This window comes from Podarcis muralis, chromosome 4 (assembly GCF_964188315.1).
Source record: "Podarcis muralis chromosome 4, rPodMur119.hap1.1, whole genome shotgun sequence".
Classification (NCBI taxonomy): Eukaryota; Metazoa; Chordata; class Lepidosauria; order Squamata; family Lacertidae; genus Podarcis; species Podarcis muralis.
The window spans coordinates 6,719,406-6,738,551 of record NC_135658.1 but is presented as its reverse complement, the minus strand read 5'-3'; the positions used below and the strand labels follow the sequence as shown (position 1 = coordinate 6,738,551).

Here is a 19,146-nt window from a genome sequence, read left to right as displayed (position 1 = left end):
TGCAACCCAGCTCCTTCATTGGGGATGCTGAGGAGGACACTCTATGGCCAGCGAAGGCCCTTGTCTTGCCAAGAAACTTGTCTGTGGGAATCGTGCATCCATAATGCTATGGAAAGGGTGAATGTCTTCTAGAATTCTCTGGTGTCACCAGAAGAGGAAGCCGTTCTTTTCAGTTAGGTCTGTTCTCAACTGCAGAGGATGAGTAGCCTTGGGAGTCTCTTGGGGAGATGGAAGTGATGGAAGGACTGAATCCATGAGGGAGAGCTACTTGCTCTGAGATGGGGGGGCCTTCGGGCAAAGGCCAGCAGAGAAGGGATGCTGTTGGCTGCTGGTTTCTGTTTCTCCCCACTTTCCCAAAGGGCGTAACATCGGAGGTCCTGCGGGAGGAAAGAGCGTCTCAGGGTCAGGGGCCAGTCTGGGCCAAAGCGGCCCCCACAGGCCTCACCACAGAGTCCCTGGCACTCCTGGACCATGAGGGTTGCCAACTTTGGTTGTGGACCAAATTGGGGGCCAAACTGTCAGTATTTCATTCTCCCATTGCTAGTGTAACATGATACCCATGTTTACACCTTCTGTACTGTCTGTGTAAGAATGGAAGTCAGTCTGTAAATCACTTCCATCCTTTGTTTTCTTTTACTCTGACCGAGGAGGAGACGGCTGTGGAAGACAGCTCACGCCATGTTTCTTTGTTATTTTCCACTGTAAATAAACGTTGATTTCAGATTACAACACAGTTTGCAGCACATCTGCAAAGAGAATGACATGGGGACAGGTGAGTCCGTCCCTGAACACCTGGCAAGGGTATTCCAAGAGTTTTCTCCTGGATTCCAAGTCCTACTACAGGGGAGGAGGGACATCCCAGGCCTTGGGGGCAAATCCTGGCCTCCTTCTACCAGAATGTGGCTCCCCACGCTAACGAAACGCTATTAGCAACCTTACGCTATTTCGAAAACGCTATTTCGAAAATGCTATTTCGAAACGAGAACACTCACCTGATCAATATAATTAATAATAATAATAATAATAATAATAATAATAATAATAATAATAATATTTATACCCCGCCCATCTGGCTGGGTTCCCTAGCCACTCTGGGCAGCTTCCAACAAAATATTAAAATACAATAGTCCATCAAATATTAAAAGCTTCCCTAAACATAATAACAACAACCATCCATTTTCAGTCCTTTGAATTAGCAATTGAGCATTTCTGGAAAGGGAAATGGCATACTTTGTATATTAGTATAAAAAGCATGCATAAGAAAGTATTACACATTTATGACGAGAATAGGATTTATTTCTTTTGAACCTCGCTTGGTTCCTCCTTGGCAGCCAGTGCGATTGTTTCAGCAGGGCTAGAACTCAGGACCCGCTGCCTTGAGGGACATCTAAGAGCAGTTGGGCAGGGGAAAGGTCTCCCTTGGGAGGTGGTGGACTCTCCTTCCATGGAGGTTTCTCAGCAGAGATCGGACGGCCATCTGCCATGGATGCTTTAGCTGAGATTCCTGCATTGCTGGGGGTTGGACTAGATGACCCTGGGATCCCCTCCTATCTCTCCACTCCTGAATTCTAGGAGGAGCTTCCTTGCCTCCTGCAAAGCCCTTTTCTCTCCAAGCTCTTCCTCTGGTTTCTGGCCAAGGGAGGGAGATGCTCAGAGTCCAGCCAAGAGCCTCACCCCCAAAAGGATATCTGGGCATTGGCGTAGCCAGGGGGGTAGCTGCCCCCCTTAATCCACAAGAAATAATAAGAATCTGAGGTTCTGCCAAGCGAGAGAGGGCTGAGCTGGAGGGACTCGGCTTGGCAAGGGTTAAAGGGAAGTGAGCTGCCTTCCTAGAGAGGCCAGGAAGCAAGAGGGGGTCAGGTCCTCCAGAGCCAAGGCCCCTCCCTCCCCAGTCCTTTCCTTGCTTTGGGGTCTCTCCTGCAAGGGCTGCCTCGCTGTCCCCTCCTGGGATCTGGTGAGTCTCCTCTCTCTCCCCCCAGAGGGTGCAGTGGGGAGACGGGGGGGGGGGGTGTCCCAGGGCTGCAGCAGGGGAGGATGCCTGGGGGGCCTGATCCGGGAGGGGCCAGGTCTGCCACGCTCTCCTTCCTGCAGATCAGAGGATCCCAAACTCATTTGGCCCTCCGCCCCCCCCCCTTCAGAAAATATCTCCCTTCTTTAAAGAAAGGAGTCCCTGGGACTTTAACTCTGTGTGACATCGCTCAGCCTCATTGCACAACAGAGGAAACATGTGCAAATGGTTTTCCAAAGCTGGACTAGGAGGTGGACAAGCCCCTCCCCCCAAAAAAAAGAAAACCCCACGTGGAGGAAGGAAGGAAGGAAGGAAGGGTGGGAGAGAAAGGCCAGGAACAAAGAGAGGGATACCATTCCATAGTCTGGCTGCTGCATTGCAGACCAGTTTCCCCAGTCGTCTCCCAGGGCAGCTCCACACGGAGGCAACTGCAGCAATCCCCTCGCACCCAGAACATGGCATCCCAGGACCACGTCCTTTCTGTCCCAAAGGGATTGTTGATGGCAAAGGAGCCGGAAATGGGCGCCGCTACTCACGGAGCCTCCAAGGACCCTGGCATCAATGGCTGTGTGTGTGTTAAGCTATCTAGCAGAATAATAATAATAATAGTAACAATAATAATAAATTACCCAGCTAAATATCAAGGTAGATGTCTTTGGCCTGCTCACTTGGCCCTCAGGGGGTTGATCAGATACATACCTGGCCCTCAGAGCAAAGAAAAAGCGACCCCACCCCAGGAGTCTGTCTGGAGAGCGGCAGAGAGTCCAAGTGCAAGAAAAAGAGACAGAAGCAGGGGAGTGGGGGGGGGGGGAGGAACTCCCCCACTAGAGCCAAGCATCCATTTTTCACAAGATACAAACGATTCTCTTGTCAGTCAGTTCTGACTTCATGCATTGACTGGAAGGCAGCAGAAACCAGGTTGATTAATCTCCCAGAAATCCCTTCAGTTGCCTCCACATTTTGCGTGGCTAGAAGGCGAGAGACATATTTCTCCTCCTCTTCCTCCTCTTTCTTTTCAAAAAGATAGCTCATGGTCTGGGATGCGGTGCAATCCTGCCCTGATTCCCAGCAAGACTCATCCATGCTTGCTCAGGGAACCATTTCCCCTCCTGTCCTACGAATTCTGTAACAGAACAATGTATTTGCTTTGTAGGATTTGCTAGAGCTTCTCATTTAGACGGGCAGAACTTGGCAGAAGACCAAAGGGTTCCTTCCGATCTCTCAGAGGCTTCCTGAGAGCACACATGGAGGAGCAAGATTCAGCCGGCTCTGAAGCAGGAAGAGGCCATGCCAGCCAAACTGGGAACAGTGGGGGATTCTGGGAAAACCCAGTGCAGAAGATCCTGGGTGAGGAGGACACCCTCCGCTCAGAGGTGCAGAGCCAGCAGTTGAGGCAGTTCTGCTGCCAGGAGGCCAAAGGACCCCGAGAGGTTTGCAGCCGACTCTGCCACCTTGACCATCAGTGGCTAAAGCCAGAAAGGCACACGAAACCTGAGATGCTGGACCTGGTGATCTTGGAGCAGTTCCTGGCTGTCCTTCCCCCGGAGATGGAGAGCTGGGTGAGGGAATGCGGAGCGGAGACCAGTTCCCAGGCGGTGGCCCTGGCCGAAGGTTTCCTCCTGAGTCAGGCAGAGGAGAGAAAGCAGGTGAGAGAGACTTCCCTCTGGATACTCCCAAGGGGCTCCAAACAGGACAGAGAACATCCCATAATGGTCTGCTGCTGTCCCATTTGTTTTCTTGGAAAGCATCTATGGAATGATGCTTCAAGTCTTTGCCATTCTCTGTCTAATATTTCTCACCATTCTCTGTCTAATATTTCTCACCATTCTCTGTTTTGAATCCTTGTTTCTTTTTCAGGGAAAAGATCTCTTTGCAGAAATGGACCTGGATTCCTGTGAGGCAGAGAGGCCTCCGTTGGACACCAGAGAGAGGCCACTGGGTAAGGAGGAAGGTGGTTTTTCCCCATTTGGTCTCATTCTGTTTGTTTTCCAACTCATCTGAGGGTTCTTTTCATCTTGTTTTGGGGGGGAGACAGATGGGTAGAAGGTTCCAGAGGAGGGGAGATGTATTTCTGCTCAACTAACATATGAAATGGGCACAAACGTCCAAATGCTCTCAGTAGGTAAGGCTTTCTCAAAGGCCCATCTGTAGTAAGAGATGCCCTGTTTCACCTGTGAGAGAAGCAGGCACTCCAGGCGTCCTGATCACCGTTTTTCTCTTGCAGGTGACAGAAGGATGCCGGCAAGACTTCCTGATCCGTCTTTTCATGGGGGCAGAAGGGAAGCAGCGGCTGTGGAACCAGATCAGGTCAGGGGAAGCTGCCTTGTGGGGACAGAGGCCGAGGGATGGAGCAATATCATGCACTGGTTGGGGACAGAGGAATGGTGGGAGGAGGCAGCCGGGGAACCAGGAAGGGAAGACGGCTCAGAGCCGAAGGAGTGGAGGTAGAAGAAGGATGAGCGGTCAGAGGGGGAGGAGGGAGAAGGCTGGGGAGAGGAGGTGTCAGAAGCTGAAGGGTTTACAGGACTTAGTGACCTGGGAGACTCTGTGGCAGAATGCAGTGCAGAATCAGAGGCAGAAGAGGAAGGAGGCGAGTGGGAGAGGAAGGTTGGGAGGCAGAGGTGAGTCAGGATAAAGAAGAGCCACCGGTGGATCCCTCTCCTTTTGCCAGAAGCCACCCTCCCTGCTTGTCTCTCAGAGCCAGGAGACGCTGTGCATTGCAGGAATCTCTGCTAGATCATGCTAGAGACAGATGGCCATTCAAAACAGTCTTATTTTATTTCTTGACTTCGGTTACCAGACGCCCCCTTTTCCCAGGGACAGTCCTCAGATTTGTCAATAATTCTGCGGACAAATACGATCCCTGGAATGTCCCCAGATTTCACCTAATGTCCCCGGGAAATGCAGCAGTGGCAGACTCAGCAGCCCAGAGCTGCCTGAGAGATCCCTGCCCCCTACTGCTTGCACGCAAGCAGCGGTTGGGATGAGGCTGCTCCGAAAGGCAGTGTAAAGCCTCGCTTTGCAGCTAAGGGATTTACGCTCCCTCCTGCTAGCATGCAAGTAGGAATGGAATTGGGGCTGCTCTGATGAGAAGGGAGGCATCGCGCTGCCCGAGCCTTGCCGCTGCTCTTTGCCCTCCTTCTTCGCCTTCCATGCCTGACCCACCGCGCAGCGCTTCCCCATCACCACCACCGATGAACCAACAACTCAGGGGCTACCCAGGCTCATGGAGAAAGGAGATAGAAGCCTTGGAGGAAGGGGAAACGTGGCGGTTGAGGTCAAGGTGTTGGCCGCCCCTCTGCCACCCCCATCGCTGCATCATCAACGTCCCACACATGTAGTAATATTTATTTATTTATACTTAGTGTCCCCGGATTCATTGAAAAAAAATTGGTAACCTTATACAAGATTGATCAATGAATGCTAAAATTGGTTTCTAAGGGGTGGACAAATGTGAACAAATAGTGGCCTGGATTCACCTAACCAGCCCCATCCACTACAAAATGGGGCCTGCCCCCCATTGCTCCCCCCTCCATGCCCCCATGAACCCCTTGAATTTGGCTCTAGGGCATTGGGAGGGAACTCCCGAGAACAGCTCATGAGGAAAGGAGAAAGTGGATCTTTCCATCTTATGACTTGGAAAACACAATGTGGAGAACCACGTATTTGCACAAAGACGAATACCCAGAATTAAAATCCAGAATAAAGTAAGCATCCATATTTAAAATGTGCAGCAAAGCAACCCTATCGAAACAACACTGCAATTAACAGGAATGAAACAACAGAGCATTGTGTAGTAGATCAAATTTCTGCTGTCTCAGAGGAGGACATTTCCCTTTTTCATTTAGGGTCCAGTGTGCTTTGAAGATGTCGCTGTTCGCTTCACGGGCGAGGAGTGGGCGTTGCTGGATCCTGACCAGAGAGCTCTGCATAAGGACGTCATGGAGGAGAATCGTGGAATCGTGGCCTCTCTTGGTAAGGCTCCCTGTGGGATCATCATATCAGCCTGGGACTTCAAAAAATACCTCTATGGGACCAACGTCATCTATTTTCACAGAGCTCAACAGCGCCCCCTATAACACCTGGGAACCTAACACCCCCACAATAAACAGTAAATTACAGTTTTTCTTTTGAACAGCCTTCCTCAAATTATTCCTTTTTCTACCAGGATTGGGCTGGTCTGAACTCCCCAGGCCATATTAAATGTCAGCTTCAGAATTGTTAGGAAAGATAAGTAGCTTCAGGTTTTCTGGTTTTGTTTTTGCTCCTGTCAGTCTTGGGTTGACCAAAGAGATGACTGACATTGGAGATGGAGGGGATGCCATGACTGGGCCAAACAAAATTCATCCCAGAGAAGAGCTAGACTTATTGAATTTCAGGTAGAAGTAGCAGTGATGATGATGCTGCTGCTGATAGTAATAGTAATACAGTGGTACCTCGGTTTACAAACTTAATCTTTTCCGGAACAGGACTGTTCTTATATCGAGGTACCACTGTGGTAATAATAGTATTTTTTTCCCCCTATCCTGCCCATCTGGCTCTGTTGCCCCAGCCACTCTGAGCGGCTTCCAACACATATATAATCATGAAACATAAATAATAATAATCTGATCCCATATAAAAAGAACATTAACTTTAAAATTAACAACTTATACTAGTGGCCAAAATTGTGGAAATCGTTTGTGAAAAATGTATTTCTGAGGTTTGATGTCTCATAACACCACTTTTGTGTGGAGTAATACCATAAAATTAAAGAGCAATGGAAAGATAATTTAATGAAAAATGTAATGCAATGACTTTTATGAAGGAGTATTTATTAGAACAGCAGTCATAAAGAAAATATGTGAAACCTTTGGTAACCATTGGTAACCTTTAGCGTTCATTACGGCCTTACAACGCCTTCCCATGAAGTTTTTAGTTCTGCAGCTGTAAGAATGTGAAACCAAGACTGAATTATTGCCTCTGTTAATTTGGCTTTATTTCTGGGTTGCCTTTGATTAACAAGTTTCTTTAGTCAGCTCCATAGATTTCTAATTGGGTTAATGTTTGGGCTATTCCCAGGCCATTCCGGCAGTGAAATGGGATTATCTTGAAAGCACCTTTTGCACAAAGCAGCAAAATGACATGGAACTCAATCCTGTTGAAATAGAAAACAAACAAACAAACAAATATAAATGCTTCAGTATCTGGGTAAGGATCACCTGCGGAATGCTTCAGTTTGGGCTAAAGTATTTCATTTATGTATTTTGGGGCATTTATATTCCCCAAATGACGCAAATTCTGCCCACACCTTTTGCTGCCATCCAACCCCAGATCATCACACCTATCTGGGTGTTTTACGGTCGGTGTAATGCAAGTAGGATGTAAATCTTCTCTGATTTTTCTCCTTGCGTATTTCATGCCGTCACTACCAAGCAAGGAGATTTGGGTCTCAATGCTCCAAATAACACTGTCCCATTGTTCCGCTGTCCAGTTAACAAGGGTTTAATATTTTCAATCTTTGCTTGAGAGATAACAATGGCTTTTTCCTTAGACCAGTCCTAGCACTCAACTTCACACTACATTGCGCCATGTCATCTAGTATACAGCCAGATGATATTCTTCTGTCATGTAGGGACAGTCTCTCCATTCTTCGATCGTTATCTGCCTTTGTGCACCTTTTCCTGCCTTTACCAGTCTGATTTTGTAGTGATTGAGTCTCCTTACACCTCTTCAAAAGTATAGAAAGGCCAGCTTTGGTTGTTTTTCCCAATCTTTCATCTAATTTCTTCATAACTCACTTAATAGTACAATTTTACGTCTCTTTCTGGGTGACCAATCAGCGTTTTCTGCCATTTCTATAATTTTATTATGTTTTACAAATTAAGCAAATTGTGCTTCCTTTTTCTGGTTATTTGGCTATAACATTTGATAGAATACAGATAATTAAATGAACGTTGTTGATTTGCATTCTTGATTAAATTATCTTCCCATTGATATATAATTTTATGATATTACTCCCAAAGAAGTAGTGTTTGAGCCATCAAACCTCTGAAATACCCCTTTTCCCATAATTCTTTCATAGTTTTGACCACTACTGTATATCAAACAAACCAACATTCAACAACACATCAGAATCTCATAATTAATATGTTGGTTAATGACAAACAACACACGTAATGAACACACACCCAACTCCCTTCAGTTCTTCTCCATTTGTTCCTGAGGCTCTAATACCTTTTGTTTCCATTGCAGATTGTGATGAATTGGAAATTGAGAACAAAGGTGACCACGACAAAATCCCCAGAGAGGAGAAGCCACGTAAAAATTTGGAGTGTGGAGAAAGCTGTAGTCAGAACTCCTGTTCCACACCCCATCAACAAAATCTCATGGGAAAGAAACTATATCAGTGCATAGAATGTGGAAAAAGCTTCAGTCAGAGCTCCTCTCTCACTTCCCATCAAAGAACTCATACAGGGGAGAAACCCTATCAGTGTGTGGAATGTGGAAAGAGCTACAGGAGGAAGGACATTCTCACATTTCATCAAAGAATCCATACAGGAGAGAAACCGTATCATTGTGTGGAATGTGGAAAGAGCTTCCGTCGGAGCTCCTCTCTCACCCCCCATCAAAGAATTCATACAGGGGAGAAACTCTTTCAGTGCATGGAATGTGGAAAGAGCTTCAGTCAGAGCTCCTCTCTCAGTTTCCATCAAAGAATTCACACAAGGGAGAAACCATATCAGTGTGTGGAATGTGGAAAGAGCTTCAGTTGGAGCTCCTCTCTCACTTCCCATCAAAGAGTTCATACAGGAGAGAAACCCTATCAATGCTTTGAATGTGGAAAGAGCTTCAGTCAGAGCCACTGTCTCACCTCCCATCAAAGAGTTCATACAGGAGAGAAACCCTATCAGTGTGTGGAATGTGGAAAGAGCTTCAGTCGGAGCTCCTCTCTCACTTCCCATCAAAGAATTCATAAAGGGGAAAAACCCTACCAGTGTGTGGAATGTGGAAAGAGCTTCACTGACAGCTCCTCTCTCACTTCCCATCAAAGAATTCATACAGGGGAGAAACGCTATCAGTGTGTGGAATGTGGAAAGAGCTTCAGTTGGAGCTCCTCTCTCACTTCCCATCAAAGAGTTCATACAGGAGAGAAACCCTATCAGTGTGTGGAATGTGGAAAGAGCTTCAGGAAGAACTCCCATCTCACTTCCCATCAAAGAATTCATACAGGGGAGAAACCCTATCAATGCTTTGAATGTGGAAAGAGCTTCAGTCAGAGCTTCTCTCTCACTTCCCATCAAAGAATCCATACAGGAGAGAAACCCTATCAGTGTGTGGAATGTGGAAAGAGCTTCAGTCACAGCCACAATCTCACTTCACATCAAAGAAGTCATACAGGGGAGAAACCCTATCAGTGCTTTGAATGTGGAAGGAGCTTCAGTCAGAGCTCCCATTTCATTTCACATCAAAGAATTCATACAAAGGTTTGAAAAACCATTATACAGATTTAGGAGCCAGGCAAATCCACACTTTTTAAACCAGGCCTTTGGCTGATTGACAATGCCCTTTTAAAATGTGGTGTTTTGTGATTTTATTTTGTTTTTTAAATGTTGTAACCATCCTGAGACCTGTGGGTGTAGGGAATAGCTGCCAACTCTTAAAGGCCTTGGGCTATTGGCCCCCCAATAAAATATTTGAGGAGGCCACCCCCAGGTTTTAGTTTTGTTTCCCCCCAAACGTACCCTTTTATTCTTCCGCTACTTGCCATACAATTTCTCTTTCAATTTGCTCTCTTAAAAAATAAAAAATGCAGAAAGGTCATGAGGAAAACAAAATATAAGCAAATACAAACTTGGACAGGTACCATCTTTGTGGGCAAGACAGAAAAGCTGCTTTGAAGCAAGATTTCCCAAACTTGGGTCCCCAGGAGCTCCCGGACTACAGTTCCCATCATCCCTCCCCATTGGTCCTGCTAGCTAGGGATGATGGGAGTTGTAGTCCAAAACCAGCTGGAGACCCAAGTTTGCTTTAAAGGGAAAGTAGGCTGGCCCTGTGACACCCTCTGCTGGACAAAAGCACTGCCCCAGAATCTGAACCGCCCCCAGTACTGCTACTTGGAATTTATAGATTGCAAAACAGAAGTTTGATCGGCACCTCAACCTCTAGGGAGCTTCCAGGTGCTTTCTATACCACCTAGAGTACCCACAGAATTGTGGCTTCTACTGGCAACACACACAGGAGAACAAATGAAAGACAAACACAATGAGAGGGCAAAAACCTGGAAAGGGCCATACCAAATGGACATCCGGTGTGAAGAAGTCACTTTCCCCACTGCTGAGCAATGCCACAGGTAGAGGAGATGGAATGCTAGAAGTGTTCTCCGGGGCAAGGGGAGCTTCTGGGAAATTGAACTACGGGCTCAAAGTATTACTTTTTTAAAAAGTCACTGCCATTATAGGCATTACAGGTAGAAAGCTGGAGGTTGAGCAGGCCCAGGCTGTGCTGCGCCCAAGAGTGGGGGAGAAGGGAGAAGGGAGAAGTGAAGAAACAGGGAAAGCTTTTCCTTCCCGAAGTCTCCGGTGCGGCTCTGAATTTCACCTGGTCCGGAATTGTCCAGTGGAGCCACAAGATGTTTCCAAGGCCGTTTTCTGTGGCAACAAGGGAACTGGCGGAGACATGTCATCACAGCATCATTTGGCTGCTGCTATGGCAACAGTGAAAAACTGTGACCAGGCCATGGGCTGAGCTGGGTGATTGACAGTGGGGCCAGTCACCACTTCATGCCATCGCCATCTAGTGATTTTTTGTGGAACTGCAAGGCTGTGAAAACTGGAAGAAGTGTAACTCTTGCAGATGGTCCCAAGCGCCAACTAATTATGTCTGGCCCTGTTTATTGTTCTTTTTTGCAGGCAAAGATTGAGGCCTATGTCGTTCCGGAGATGCAGTGCTGTTTGCTTTCTGTTTCCTCTCTTGTCCATGATGGGTTCAAAGTGTGTTTTGAAAATAATGTGTGTTCCATTTCCAGAGGTGGGCAACAACTGGTCAGTGTTGAGTGCAAAGACAGGCTGTTTGTGCTAGAAACACGTATTGCAGGTAAATGTCCCACTGAGGATGCACAAGCACAGTGTGCTAACGTTCCCATCCATGATGGTGGACATCATAGTGTTTGGCACCAGAGAATGTCACGTGTCAAGTGGGGGTACGTGAAGAAGGTCCCAGGGTGCAAAGAGGGGTGTAAGATGAAAGCATGTGACATACCTGGAATGCAGTATGGAGTTTGGTGCTTAATGGGTTAACCTCTGGTATGCCCTGTACCTGGGAGGGGCTTCTACAGGAAGCCAAGACAGAAGTCACGTCATCTCTTTGTTCTGTGAGTTTGGTTTCACTTTTCCTCCGAGAGCGAGAGGAGAAAGACGCAATGGGTTTTAGCTCCGATGGACTTGTAATGCTGTGCTTGCAAATAAAGCTTTTAGCTTAGAGAAGCTGTCTGGACTATATTCACTCCCCTTTTCTCACACACGGAAGACGCTGTGTGTCTGCTATTTGTCATGCTTCTCAGAGTGTGCGCAAGAGGGAAGCATGGCTTGATGGAGAAAGCAATAAATCAGCAAATGCAGGGCCTTCAAGAAAGCCAAGGTTTAGACGTGCTCTTTTCCTAGGTCTGACAGGGTAACCACAAAACCTTTTGAGCTAGTCCATGCAGACCTTTGCGGCCCTATGTCAGTTGCCAGTCTGGGTGGGGCCAAATTTGTGCTATCTCTGGTGGATGATTATTCCAAAAATGGGTGGATTTTCTCTCTAAAGTACAAGTGAGAGGCCGCTGCTTTGGTGAAAGACTGGGTAACGGCAGTAGAACTACAGTTCTCACTGCGGGTCAAGAGCTTTCATTCAGATCGCGGTGGAGAGTTCACCAGGTCTGCGTTGCAGAACTTCTTCTGCCAAAAAGGCATACACCACAGGTTGACTGTAGCAAATTCTCCTCAGGAGAATGGAGTTGCAGAATGCAGGTAGAGAACGCTGCAGGAGGCAACCGAAGCCATGCTCTTTGACACAGGGTTGCCCCAGCAGTTATGGGTGGAAGCGTGGAAATCTGCGTCCTTCACTCTGAAGCTTTCTTACGGTTCTGTAGTAGGGGACACCCCCTGTTTTCTGCTGCATGGCAAGAAGCCCAAGGTGCATTTCTTCTTCTTTTCCCTACAATCCCTAACAATAATGCTTCAGGCTTTTTTACAAAAGTTAATTGGAACATTTTCTTCAACTCATTGTATATCATTTCCCAGAATTTTTTTATTTTATTACAATCCCACTACATATGGTAAAAAGTCCCTTCTTTTTCCCTACATTTCCAACATATATTTGAGCCGGTTTTATACATTCTTCCTATCTGCACTGGTGATATATACCATCTATACATCATTTTCATGTAATTTTCCTTCAGCAAAGAGCAGTCTTTAAAATTTAAATCAGTTTTCCACAATCTTCCCCAATCTTCAAACATTATATTATGACCTATATCTTGTGCCCATTTAATCATGACTGATTTCACCTCTTCATCTTTTGTTTCCCATTCTAGCAGAATACTATATGCACCTTTCAGCAACTTCCCTTTCCCTTCTATGACTTCCTTTTGAAATCTAGATGTCGTGTAGCTAAATCCTTTCTTATTGTCTCCTTTGTATATTTCATGTAGTTGCCGATAGCGTAACTAACTCTGAAAGTGGTCTTTTATTTCCTTGTAATCTCTTCGTTTCCATTTTCCTTCTTGATCCTTTAAAAAGTCAGCATATGTAAGCCACTTGCCTTTCTTTCCAAGCGTTTTGAGCAGTAAAACTTCATGTGTTGAAAGCCACTAAGGGGTCTTCTGTTCTAACATATCTTTATACAGTGTTACCTCGGGTTACATACGCTTCAGGTTACATACGCTTCAGGTTACACACTCCGCTAACCCAGAAATAGTGCTTCAGGTTAAGAACTTTGCTTCAGGATAAGAACAGAAATCGGGCCCCAGCGGCGCAGCAGCAGGAGGAGGCCCCATTAGCTAAAGTGGTGCTTCAGGTTAAGAACAGTTTCAGGTTAAGAACAGACCTCTGGAATGAATTAAGTACTTAACCTGGGGTACCACTGTATCTCTCCCATATGCTCATTAGTGATCTCCTAATTATATGGTTATAAAAACTTTTATGTATAAGTTGATTGTAAATAATGTAGTAACTGAGGAACTCAAGATAGAAAAAGGAACACGACAGGGGTGCCCAATTTCCCCATTGCTTTTTATTTCGGTTCTGGAGGTGTTGCTGAATATGATCAGAAATGGCCAGCAGGTCAAAGGTGTACAGGTCGGAGCTAAACATTACAAGTTAAGAGCATTTGCAGATGACTTAGTATTGACCCTGCAAGAGCCAAACACTAGTACGAAAAAGGTGTTAGAAATAATTCAACAGTTTGGCCAGGTAGCCGGATTCAAGTTGAATAAACCAAAAACTAAAGTTTTAGGAAAAAATTTGACAGATATGGAGAAGGAGAAATTCCAAGAGGAGACAGGGTTGACGGTGGTTAAGAAGGTGAAATATCTAGGGGTTTACCTGACATCTAAAAATTTGAATTTGTATAAGGATAACTATGAAAAATGTTGGTCAGAAATTAAAAAAGATCTAGAAATATGGTCAAATTTGAAATTGTCAATGTTAGGCCGAATTGCAGTGATTAAGATGAATGTATTGCCTAGAATGTTATTTTTGTTTCAAACTTTGCAGATTCTTGACAAGATGGACTGTTTCAAGAGGTGGCAGAAAGATATCTCAAAATTTGTCTGGCAGGGCAAAAAGCCCAGAATTAAACTTAAAATATTGACAGATGCCAAGGAAAGAGGGGGATTTGCCCTGCCGGACTTAAAATTGTACTATGAAGCAGCAGCGTTTTGCTGGCTGAAAGAGTGGATGCTCCTCGAGAACACAGACATTTTGGATTTGGAAGGGTTTAATAATGCATTTGGTTGGCATGCATATCTATGGTATGATAAAATCAAGGTGCATAGGGCCTTTAAAAATCATATTGTCAGAAAAGCATTGTTCAATGTTTGGATAAGATATAAAGATCTGTTGGAAAACAAAACCCCTAGATGGGTGTCTCCGGTGGAGGCTAAGGCATGGAAGAAACTCAATATGGAGGTCGGATGGCCAAAGTATTGGGAAATTTTGGAACAGGAGGGAGATAAACTGAAATTACAAAGTTACGAGAAAATGAAACCTAAAGTACAAGACTGGTTTCAATATCATCAAATAATGGAGATTTTTAAACAGGACAGGAAAATTGGTTTTCAGGTGGAAAAATCAAAATTAGAGACTGAATTGCTAGAACCCAATACTAAGAATCTGTCAAGAATGTATAACTTGTTGCTGAAATGGAATACACAAGATGAAACAGTTAAATCAGCTATGATTAAGTGGGCACAGGACATTGGTCATAACATTATGTTTGCTGACTGGGAGTGGTTGTGGAACACCGGTATTAAATTCACGGCATGTAATGCCTTAAAGGAAAACATTATGAAAATGACTTACAGGTGGTACATGACCCCAGTCAAGCTAGCAAAAATCTACCATTTGCCTGATAACAAGTGTTGGAAATGTAAAGAGACTGAAGGTACTTTCTATCACCTTTGGTGGACATGCCCGAAGATTAAGGCTTTCTGGGAAATGATTTATAATGAAATGAAAAAGGTACTTAAATGTACTTTTCCTAAAAAACCAGAGGCCTTCCTCTTAGGCATCGTCGGCCAATTGGTGTTAAAGAGGGATAGAACTTTCTTTATGTATGCTACAACAGCAGCAAGAATACTCATCGCAAAGTATTGGAAGACACAAGATCTACCCACTCTGGAAGAATGGCAGATGAAAGTGATGGACTATATGACATTGGCTGAGATGACTGGCAGAATCCGTGATCAGGGAAAAGAGACGGCGGAAGAAGAATGGAGAAAATTTAAAAGCTACCTTAAGGACTACTACAAACTTAATGAATGTTAGTATGTCGAGGTTTTTAGGAAAAAAGGGATACAGTGATATAAGATTAGATTATAGAAAAGATTAAGATGACAGAGGTTGGAAAGGAATATTTAGAAGTTGTTAAAAAATCATGGGCATTGGGATGCAGAAAGGGGGGGTATGGGGGAGTCACGGAAAAGAGGTTCATGAAAAAATGTTATGAAACTATACGTGTTTGTATGTCTTTTTAAGTGTTTGTTTGTCTTTAAAAAATTTTGTAAAACCAATAAAAATTTTATAAAAAAATATATAAAAACTTTTATGTACCTTCCCTTTCCCATGCCATAAATATGCGTGCCAGCCAAATCTATTGTCATGTGCTTCCAATTCTAATGCTTCTTGCTTTTCCAACTTCACCCAGTCCCTAATCCATACCAGGCATTCAGCTTCATAATATAATGAAAGGTCTGGGAGGGCAAAACCACCTCTGTCTTTTATGCCTGTAAGTATCTTGTGGTTTATCCTTGGCCTTTTGCCGCCCCCCACCCCCGATAAACGTGGAAATTTCTTTCTGCCATTTTTTTAAACATTCATCTTTCACAATTACTGGGACTGATTGAAAGAGGAATAGCATTTTTGGCAGAACATTCATTTTAACCACATAAATTGATCTAATCTAAATACTGGTCTACGCAATAGCCTGATGTATTAGAAAGCTTAAAATGCATGAGAATCCTCCATTGGGGTGTAGGCAATAAGACATTATACATTGAACATAAAAGCAATTATACACAAAAATTGCCCCCCCCCCACCTTTGTGGAAATAACATACTGTCAGACACATGTTAGCATTCCTACATAATATGATTTTAGCTACAGGTGAACAGCAATCTGCAGCTGCAAGGTTTTCTTCTTTAAGTGACCCCTATAAAATAACAAATGTAAAACAAACTTTATCCATACACAGGTTTGTTAATTTGTTAAAATACGTTGAATTACGAGATTATATTCATTTATATTACTTAGAATATGTACAATGGATGTACAATGAGAGCGAAACAAGGCATTATTCCGGAAATCCTTGTCAAGACTGTGGAACTGTAATAGGCTCCAATTTGGACTTTATGAACGTATGTGGAACAGAGACTAGCAGACATTTGGTCTTTCGAATGAACTGATTTACTGGGGACTTCCGTCTATATTATTGCAATTTATGTGTTGTTTATGTGCAAGATAAACCTTTGATATTGTGATCAGAATGTATAGAAGAGTATTGTTTATGTGAATGCACAGCCGGTTACGTCTTGTGTGTTTGTCCATTCCAGGAACAGCATTCCTGACCCAGATTTTCACAAGAAGTCCCTCAGATGATTCCCCTTTCAAACGGGATACGTGAACCTAGGCCAGTAGGGTCCTCCTCTCCGGCAGACGGAGAACCCCTCCCCCAAAGCCCCTCCCTCCCCCACTTCCCCATGGGGGTCCCCCACACCACCCATCACTCACCAGCATGGCTTTGGCCATCTCCTGCTTTGAGCACTTCAGAGTTCGGAGACCCCTGAGCTGAGCTGCCTGGCAGTTCTGAATCACCTCCGGCAGGTACAGCTGATCTTCCTCCAGCAGCTGAAAGACAAAAGTCAGTTCATCACGAAGGGAGGGCTTCTCCACCTCCGAGAGTGCAGAGTGGGGGGCAAGGAGGGCAGGTCTGAGTCCCTGCTCTGGTTCTCTCCAATACTCACCTCTGAGCGACAGATGTGCAACCGCAGCACATCTGCAAAGAGAAGGACATGGGGACAGGTGAGTCCCTCCCTGAGCACCTGGCAAGGCTATTCCAAGAGTTTTCTCCTGGATTCCAAGTCCTACTGCAGGGGAGGAGGGACATCCCAGGCCTTGGGGGCCAGTCCTGGTCTCCTTCAACCAGAATGTGGCTCCCCAGGCCAGGGGTAGGCAAACTAAGGCCTGGGGGCCAGATGCGGCCCAATCGTCTTCTCAATCCGGCCTGCGGACAATTCGGGAATCAGTGTGTTTTTACATGAGTAGAATGTGTCCTTTTATTTAAAATGCCTCTCTGGGTTATTTGTGCGGCATAGGAATTCATTCATTTCCCCCCCCCTATAGTCTGGCTCCAATAATAATAATAATAATAATAATAATAATAATAATTTATTATTTATACCCTGCACATCTGGCTGAGTTTCCCCAGCCACTCTGGGCCGCTCCCAGTCAAGTGTTAAAAGCAGGACAGCGTTAAATATTTAAAACTTGAACAGGGCTGCCTTAAGATGTCTTTTAAAGAGAAGATAGCTGCTTATTTCCTTCACATCTGATGGGAGGGTGTTCCACAGGGCGGGAGCCACCACCGAGAAGGCCCTCTGTCTGGTTCCCTGTAACCTCGCTTCTTGCAATGAGGGAACCTCCAGAAGGCTCTCGGAGCTGGACCTCATTGTCCAGGCTGGACGATGGGGGTGGAGACGCTCCTTGGTCTGAGGGACGGTGGACCGGCCCACGGCTGAAAAAGGATGCTGACCCCTTCCCCAGGCTAAAAAGATGGTCAATATTCGGTTCCACTCCACCCTTTTAAAATTTAAATATCAAAACAGATCCCAACTTTCAGAGCATGTAAACCACATGCGTGGAAAGACCGCTGTGCCACTCACAGAAATAGGACTATACTTCCTTCTCCCACCTTTAAAGTATACATAAGGAACCTCAACTCCTCTCTTCAAGCCAAAAGACAACACTTCCCCGTCCCCAGGCAAAACCCCTGGCCTTTCATTAGTAGAGCCGCCATCACGCCAGTGGCCTTTACCTCACGGGGACTGACTGAGCGGGCGGCGAGATGCTTTCAGCCTCACACACTTGGCGGGTTCTGAAATGGCCATGCAGGACATAGTTTGAGGACCCCTGGTCTACACTGACTGGGACATTCTGCATGCCAAGCAGATGCTCTAGGGCTCCCTATAGTTCACTAGCCTTTCAATGTTATGCTATTAGCAACAGTGGACATTCCACCTGCCTCTTTCGAAAGGAGAACACTCACCTGATCAATTAATAATAATAATAATAACAATAACAATAATATATTTATACCCACCCACCTGGTTGGCTTCCCCAGCCACTCTGGGCAGCTTCCAACAAAATATTAAAATACAATAGTCCATCAAATATTAAAAGCTTCCCTAGACATAAAAATAACAACAATCCATTTTCAGTCCATTTACCGTAATTAGCAATCAAGCATTTCTGGAAAGGGAAATGGCATACTTTTTTATTAGCCTAAAAAACATGCATGAGAAAGTATTACTCATTTATGATGAGAATAGGATTAATTTATTTTGAAATTTGCTTGGTTCCTCCTTGGTAGCCAGTGCGATTGTTTCAGCAGGGCTAGAACTCAGGACCCGCTGCCTTGAGGGGCATCTAAGAGCAGTTGGGCAGGGAAAGGTCTCCCTTGGGAGGTGGTGGACTCTCCTTCCTTGGAGGTTTCTCAGCAGAGATCGGACGGCCATCTGCCATGGATGCTTTAGCTGAGATTCCTGCATTGCTGGGGGTTGGACTAGATGACCCTGGGATCCCCTCCTATCTCTCCACTCCGGAATTCTAGGAGGAGCTTCCTTGCCTCCTGCAAAGCCCTTTTCCCTGCAAGCTCTTCCTCTGGATTCCGCCCAAGGGAGGGAGATGCTCAGAGTCCAGCCAAGAGCCTCACCCCCAAAAGGATATCTGGGCATAGGCGTAGCCAGGGGGGTAGCTGCCCCCCTTAATCCACAAGAAATAATAAGAATCTGAGGTTCTGCCAAGCGAGAGAGGGCTGAGCTGGAGGGACTCGGCTTGGCAAGGGTTAAAGGGAAGTGATCTGCCTTCCTAGAGAGGCCAGGAAGCAAGGGGGGGCTGGTCCTCCAGAGCCAAGGCCCCTCCTTCCCCAGTCCTTTCCTGCTTCAGTGTCTCTCCTGCAAGGGCTGCCTCGCTCTCCCCTCCTGGGATCTGGTGAGTCTCCTCTCTCTCCCCCCAGAGGGTGCAGTGGGGAGAGGGGGGGGGGTCCCAGGTCTGCAGCAGGGGAGGATGCCTGGGGGGCCTGATCCGGGAGGGGCCAGGTCTGCCACGCTCTCCTTCCTGGAGATCAGAGGATCCCAAACTCATTTGGCCCTCCGCCCCCCCCCCCTTTCTGAAAAAATCTCC

General features: G+C 45.7%; 1 protein-coding gene and 1 long non-coding RNA gene across 5 annotated transcripts in view; one reads left to right on the top strand and one right to left on the bottom strand.

Moving 5' to 3' along the window:
* LOC114595251 (uncharacterized) overlaps positions 1-16,737 on the bottom strand; it is a 43,375-nt gene extending 26,638 nt beyond the window's left edge. The window contains exon 1 of the long non-coding RNA XR_013392749.1: positions 16,477-16,737. This is a non-coding gene — a long non-coding RNA (uncharacterized LOC114595251). The remainder of the gene's footprint in view (positions 1-16,476) is intronic.
* The window catches only part of LOC114595239 (uncharacterized), a 41,359-nt gene continuing 24,076 nt past the window's right edge, over positions 1,864-19,146 (top strand). The window contains exons 1-6 of one of the 4 annotated variants that reach the window (XM_077928067.1): positions 1,864-1,954; positions 3,162-3,654; positions 3,866-3,947; positions 4,233-4,315; positions 5,857-5,983; positions 8,243-11,472. In XM_077928067.1, coding sequence (XP_077784193.1) covers positions 3,253-3,654; positions 3,866-3,947; positions 4,233-4,315; positions 5,857-5,983; positions 8,243-9,480 — 1,932 coding nt within the window. In that variant the 5' untranslated portion in view covers positions 1,864-1,954; positions 3,162-3,252 and the 3' untranslated portion in view covers positions 9,481-11,472. Of the gene's footprint in view, positions 1,955-3,161; positions 3,655-3,865; positions 3,948-4,232; positions 4,316-5,856; positions 5,984-8,242; positions 11,473-19,146 lie in introns of those variants that run through there. The other 3 variants (XM_077928064.1, XM_077928065.1, XM_077928066.1) reach the window with 3 other exon arrangements.